Raw genomic sequence first — 7515 nt, forward strand, 5'->3', positions numbered from 1 at the left:
GATTCGCTCGGCGCGGCCACGGCAAAGCGACGCGAAGGTTGGAGCGATTTGTAAGGAACGGGGGGGAAAGAAACGGATGGAAAATCGAGGTAAAGTAAATTACAGCTCTCTGGTGAAACGATTAAACCTGTTCGTTGGAGAGAAGGAAAGAACTAGAGAAAAGAGGGAGGGAGAGAGCAAAGGAGAACGAGGAGAAAATTCGAAACTGACTATAAGAGTGGTAACTCTTTGGAGGAGAAATTGGGAACCGGAAACTCGCGGAGACTACCTGGAACGGTAACAAATGAGGGAAAAAATCGGTCGTTCGCCGTCGTCGTGGATAGGAGAGCGGAACGACGTCCGGGATACGAGGTAAAGGCGAGAGTCGAGGGATGCAAGAAGCGTAAAAGCGGCGGTTCGAAGGCGAGTACCGGTGTCGAGAGAGGTGCAACGCCGAAAAACGAGGTTCGCCGAACGGAAGAAAAGTATGAAGGACGATGGAGGAGAGAAGTAGGAAGAGAGGTGAAAAAGAAAGGTGGATGGAAAATGGAAAAGTAGAAGGAAGAAGGGTGAAGGAGCTGGGAAGAACACGAGGGCGCCGAAGGGGGAGAAAAGGGGAATCGATGTGAGTGTGAGAGCATGGTGGGGAGGCTGGGCACCAATCAATAGACGCGCGGCGGCGCCCCACCTGTCAACGCTCACCGAGATAAACACGGCCACCCAGATTGGTTTTTAAAGGTACCATTGTGATCTTGATATATATTTTGGCTTATTAGTTTTCTTGCGTTTCCTCCAACAATTCAGATTCCTTGGCGGAATTCTGATGTTTGTGGCGTTCGAGGTGTGAAATTATCGAGCTCGTTCGATTGCCTTGTTTGAGCTTTCGGCACTCGATTGGAGCACGTTAAAGGTGGATTAAGATTTGACCGTGAAAGAAATTGGCAGGTGAACGAGTAGAAGGGCTGGTATGTAAATAGCTGCGTCAAGGAGGCGTACAATGTAAGATGAGTTTTGTCTCAAGCAAGTGGAGACCTTCGCATTAATGAACTTTTGCTTCAAGCTCGAGCTGTGAAATTTTCGAATTAAGATTCTATCAGGTAACGAGTGATAAAGGAACTTTTTCGGTTGCCTGATATTTTTGGGTACGACATAATTTGATATATCTATTTTCACGTTCGTTACGATATCTTTTAGCGATACTAATATGGGTTTTATGAAAGGAATTAGCATTTTTAATACTTGATCACGTATCAGTTGTCTACTAACGATTCCAATCTCGTTTTTAATTTTGCAATAAAGTAGATTTTTATGCAATTTTCGATAGTACGACAGAAGGAAGAGCTAACGAAAAATATTAGATTAGAGCGATTATTATTTGTTAATAAGGGAAGAAGAAAATTTGTTACGCGCTCGTTGCTGGTAGATGACCAAAATCTGGGACACATTAGATCATAGATGGTTGATTGTCTGAGCGCAACTTTGTGATCGTAGTTCATTAAACTTCTCGCAACTACGCCATTAGAAGCTTGTTTCACGAACAAGCATCAAAGTCTTAGGTATTAAACAATGTTTACGCTTCTGCTTGTATCAATTTCACTGTGGCTCGTTCCCCTTGTATATCTATTACTATCGATTTACAAGACTCGCAACCGTGTAACCGTTTACTTCGCTAACGGTCTCGTGTAATTAACACGTTCAACATTAGATACTTTCTTGCAGATATGCAGCTCGTCGACAGATATCAAACTTTTCAACAGGCAATATATACAAGGGTGAAATTTCAATCTTGAAATAATCTTTGTTGCGAGCGTTCGACCTTGTTCGGTCCAGAGCTCGCTGTGGTTCAGCCTTGATTTAACGATTCTGAACCTCGTTGAGAATAGATAGAGAATGTTCCTGTTCGTTGTTGTTTAGTTGATGGTTCATTTGTGATCTGATCTGTCGGGCGAGGGTGAGCTCGCTCTTTATACAATTTTGTGTCAGGGTGCCTAAACGGTGGCGACAACCCTCTCCTTGCGCTGCAGCGCGTTTCTTCGGAGAAGGGGATGCCTGTGAGCCGCTGTCGGGGGACCGGATTTGTTTATGTAAAATTGTCAGCCCCGAAAGCGGTACCGTTTTATTACCAGAAATATCTACCGCGGGCGCGAACAATGACGTTCGCGCGGCGCAGGGTGGACCAAGGGGCGTCTGATCGGCCGCAATGAGATTAGGCCAAAGGTGGCTAATGATTTTTGTGGCTATAATCCGCCAGACCGGGGCGAGCTCACGTGAATTTGCGTGCGACGCAACGATCTTTAAATCCAGAAAGTAATCTCTGAATAATCCTTAAATCCAGGAAATAACGAAAAATAAAGTATACAAGATCGAAAAATTTACGAACGCAGACGAGTGTAACAAATACGAAAAATTCTCCCTTTGTTTTCCAAATCTGTTCCAGGCAGAAAGGAATCACGGGAAAGAAATCGCAAGGCACGAAAAACAGTGGCACGTTCGCGTTATCTTTCGATCGAGTTCGTTTAACAGGCCCCAGGGTGAATAATAATCCCGCTTCTTCTGATACGGTTTCACGAACTTCCGCGAAGCGGCGCGTTTCAAAAGGCAGAAACAGCGGCGTTTCGATAAGAGCACAGAGAGAGGCGAGAGTCGTGTTGATATCGCGCTGAGGGAAAGGACGAACACCAGGCGAGAAGTTCTTTCATTCCGTTCGCTCGGTAGTTCCGCACAAAGAACAGAAGAAACGCTTTTCTCTGCAACCTTGTTCTTACGGTTTACACAGCGTCGCGAAATATACCGGCATTCCGCTCGAGTTTCGAATAAAAATCGCTCGGAGATTGTTGCGAACACCTGTTGAGAGGGCGTAATCGAGCTGAAATATCGATCGATTTTGCCTAATTTATCGTTACAATTCTCGTGAAAACCTCTATCGCAACATTTGCATAGAAGCGCAGAAAAGTTGTATTCGAATATTGATCTCGTCCGCTGTATTTTTCTTTCCATTTTCCTTGAAAAATTACGTTCGACGGTTAATTTAATAAAGCCCGGAGATAACGTTGATCCGCGATTCTTTAAGGATTTCCAGGGGCGAAGAAATTGCACGAAAATGGAAGGCGGCGGCAATGACGCGGCGCGGCACGAAAGAAAGCGCGGAGTAGGGAATAAGAAAAATCCGTGGAATAATATTACGCAAGGTTAGAGGAGGAGGGGTGAGGGGTGGCAGAACGTGCGAGAAGTTCTCTCATTTCGACGGGAGAAGGAGAAACCCTCGGAAGAAAGTCAAATTCAGCGTCGCGACTTCGAAAGTCGTAAAGAAAATCATTCCGATGCGACGACGACGTCTCGTTGCTTATACTTCTTCACCGACAACAAAGCGAGGAAAAAAGGAGATGCCGTCCTTTCTCTAGTTTTATTTAAAACAAAAAACCATTTTCAAAGTCTCGACGGGAAAAAAAATTCTCGGTACCTTTGACGAAATGTAACTTCGTTCGCCGATGCATCCGAGGAAAAACGAAGCGGCTCCTTCGACTGTTGTTTATCGAGAAATCAACGTTGGCCAAGATAAATCGACCGGAAGCTAGACGTTTGCCAACTCGAATGTCAGATACTACTGATCCACGAGTAACCGTCGCGAAATGTTCGTTTTTTTTTGGTGTTTGTGGCTAACTGTAAGGTTACAGGGTTCGTAGCCGGAGATGGCCGATTGAAACGGCGAACGTAGGTCCTTTGAGGACGATCGAGGAATATTATAATCAGAAATTTAGCGGAATATCGGTTATAGGGGTAGTTTAGGGTAAACCGTTGGACAGGCAGCAGTATTAATATCGGTACGTATTAACGGCGAATGGATCGACGTAATTACACGAGGGTCGTGGGCCGACAGTGGCCGAGCAGACGTTGGCTCGTACTACTGTGCCATATGTGAGCCACTGGCAAACCGAGTATTGTGCTATCATACAGCCGCTACAGCGACCGTTCTCCGATTATTATACCCCGTTCTCGACGAACCACTTAATCGTATTTTGTTTTTTTTTTTTTTCAATTCAGAAAGTGTCACTTGATTTTGTGTAGATCATGTGTGTAAATCTTTCAATTGATGGTTTCTGAGGAGACACTCTTTTTGGTTCGTTCTTTAAGTAGAGTGGTGTTCCCTTCGTTGTTTATTTTTTAGGATAAAATAAAAACTGAAGAATTTATTATGCCAAGTTTGAGTGTGTTAGAATGTTTAGGTAAAAATAATTTTTTTCTGGGAGAAAGAAGATGTGGATTTGAATTTCGGTCCAGAAATTCAGCAGATAATGGAGCTTATCGCTTATATGATTTACGTGCTACTAGGTCATCCCATAAGTTCGTGCCGAAAGTGAAAAATGTTTGAATGAAAATCCAAGAAAATGTTCTAACGACGATATAATGGTCTTATCAAAAAGAAAAAAATTGTGGAATGATAAGGCGCTTAAATTTTTTTAATCAAATTCAAAGGTTCCTCGAAAATATTCATCGAAATTGTAAAATTCAACTCGAACTTATGGGATGACTTAATATTTTCTTTGTTGCAACATTTGAACATCTGTGGATTAAATATACACTACCGGCAAAAAGTTTGGAATCACCGAGCATTGCAATTTACACAAAAATTTCCAGAAAAAAGTCAACGACTTTGAGAATTTTTTATCATTCGAATCAACTGATACGAGATAAATTGTACGAGAAAAATTAGCAGCAGATTTAATATTGATGAAAAGTGGGGGGTGATTCGAAACTTTTGGCCGGTAGTGGATGTTATAAGATTGATAGGGAAAAGGATAAATAATACGAGACAATAATATCTTTGACGTAAAATTCTACTCGTTATATAGATATATATGCAAGCAACAATTTCAATTAGTCAAGAAAATTAGCGAGGTAATGATCGTTCGTGTTTTCTGATTACAGGTGCAATATTCGAGCAGGGCACCGACGAAGTTCAGTCAGCCTTCAAATTTGCGATGTTGAACCACAACAAGAATACCACGACTCGGAAGTTTGAGTTGCAGGCTTTCGTAGACGTAATTAATACCGCGGATGCCTACAAGCTATCTCGCCTTAGTAAGTATGAACTTCGTCTGCTGGTCAAATCAACGTTATATCTACAAAACCGTCTGATTCCTCACCTTTCCATCGATCAACAGCAAAATTCCAACAACATTTCGCACCATCTAACGAATTATTCCACGCCGTGTGAAAGATCGCGCGAGATAACCTATTACCCCCGGTTAACTTCATCATTCGATTGTCGATAGGTTAAGAAGCGGAAACTAACTCCCGCACATATGACGGCAAATCCAGAATTACGTTCCACAGAATCGCGCAACTTTTCCTACTTTCTCAAACAAGAATTATTACCCAACTTCTTTACAAACTGCCTTCGAAGTCAACGGGAAAACCTACCCACCGCTCTCCCCGCCGATAGATCTTGATAACACGATCCTCGATCGCAGTGAAACATCAGAAACTTACATTTTATTGCCGAACTTTCGTTTGATCCGTGTCGAGATAAGTTTTTAAACGTGTCAGAGGACAGAGAGGTAGGTACGGTGTTTCGTCGATGAATAACCAAGGGAATCGATGTGACATTGTTCGGCTGGTATCTCTCAGCTGTATCAGAAACGTCGAATGATCAACAATGCTCAGGCTCGTACGTGTCGGAAACGCGACATCATGGCCGCTATTGAATCTAGAACGGACGAGAATCGGCGGCAGCCGTGTGGCCCGCGAAATAAGTAACGTTTCGATAGGGAAGATACTAATCTCGTTCCCTCATCGGGACACCTCTATTTCTCGTCTTTGGAAGTCATGCACGTACGACACACGCGCCTCGCCCCGGCTCCTCTCTTTCTTATCGCGTCGACCGCAAACAGGAAGCTCTGTCGTGGATATTACATCCGTGATACCTTCAGATAACACGCCGCGATGCGCTCTGCAATAGATCGTGCAATGAAAGAAATTGTTCCTTCGAGTATGGGACTGTTGGAGCGTTTTATTAGAATGCGCTGAATGGTACTTTTAGTTAAATCGGCTTAATCGTGGGGGGATTACGAGAGAGATTGATTAAGCGGAGTTTCGATTCGAGTGGATTTTTGGAGGGAATAATGGAGATGTTTGTGAAGCTGGGGAATACCGTGATGCGGTTCGTTTGAAGGATTGAGATCTCTTCTAGTCGAATTTTGAAGAATTTTTGTACCGAAGAGAAATTCTTCGGTTCAAACGAAACACGTTGTTTCGCCAATTTTGTGAATAGTTTGTTAATTCAACATAGTGCACTTTATATAGCACTGTAGGCGATATTTTATGCAAAATTTTTGTAAAGAATACTTTATGCATTGAGTCATTCAAATTATGCTGCACTTTTAAGATTTATAACAGGTGAACGTCGAATTTTGAATTTTCGACTGTAATAAACCGTAAAGTAACCTTCAGAGAAATTTGTCTCCCTCAATTTTTCCATTTTTCAATTTACCCCGATTTAAACACAGCACTCTTCACTTACATTTCTTCATAAAAAATATTCCCACCGGAAATTCTAAACTTTCATTCAATCATTCCGCAAAGGAACCCGAAAAACCCAGTCAAATTCAACAAAGAGCTGCAAATTATTCGATTCTATAACAGAACCCGTGGAACACTTTGTCGTTACTTTCTGATTGAAAGTTACGATTGAAAATAAATAACAATCACTTTTGTCCGATCATAAATCGTCGTGGACGATGCTTAAGTCGATCGTCCCTAAAGTGTGAAATTGATTTGGAGCGCCGCGACGCCGTGCCGTCGTTCTCCGTCCGCCTGTTCTACACAGACTCATTGTTCACTTTATCGTGGAGCGTGTAGATTTGAAACGCGAACGAGCTGGCCGGCCATCCGCAGGATCGTTTGACGCTTTCTAACCCACGGGGTGTCGGCCAATCGAGCCGCGCTGGAATTGCCTTTGAAGCTGATCGGCTCCGTTCTAAACCGTAAACGAATGGCCACCTGGGTGCCAAAGATATCGATGTCTTGTCATCGATGAAATCCTTATAGGTGTGTCCCGATCGCGACAAAGGAACACGCTGGCCCTCCAATTCGAACGCTAACGGGTTTCAGTAATTTAGTTTGTCCAATGGAAAGACTATAGAGAAACTGTGAGAATGAAAAAATTCTTTGACGAATATATTTATATTACTTCAAAGCGGACAAATTTTTCTTTGCTAGAATTTAGCAGTGTTTCTCTTTGAAATTGTTCGAGTAATTTGTTCAGGTAAATGTAGGTAAAAAAAATGGATACACGTGTAGTAGGTTTTGTACGAAAGTAGGTGGACGTTAAAATGAAATAGTTCTGCGTACTCTAGTTCGTGTACTCTCAGGAGTTGAATTACTCCTGCTGTTTTATTTCTGGCATCATAGGAACTGTGGCTGGTCTAATGTTATGCATACGAGAAACTTGTAACGTGCATATCACCGGCACGCGGACAAGACAGCTTTATACCGCGAAATACGTAGCATTTTTAACAAAGCTTGTACGCTAATTAA

The 7515-nt window shown here is 42.7% G+C and overlaps 1 protein-coding gene across 1 annotated transcript in view; it reads left to right on the plus strand.

The window, feature by feature from the left end:
- Positions 1 to 4943: 4943 nt before the first annotated feature.
- LOC108570442 (glutamate receptor 1) overlaps positions 4944 to 7515 on the plus strand; it is a 139186-nt gene continuing 136614 nt past the window's right edge. The window contains exon 1 of the mRNA XM_017932303.1: positions 4944 to 5058. Within this exon, the coding sequence (XP_017787792.1) occupies positions 4959 to 5058 (100 nt within the window). The 5' untranslated portion in view covers positions 4944 to 4958. The remainder of the gene's footprint in view (positions 5059 to 7515) is intronic.

The sequence above is a fragment of the Habropoda laboriosa genome, unplaced genomic scaffold, assembly GCF_001263275.1.
Source record: "Habropoda laboriosa isolate 0110345459 unplaced genomic scaffold, ASM126327v1 scaffold84, whole genome shotgun sequence".
NCBI classification, from domain to species: Eukaryota; Metazoa; Arthropoda; class Insecta; order Hymenoptera; family Apidae; genus Habropoda; species Habropoda laboriosa.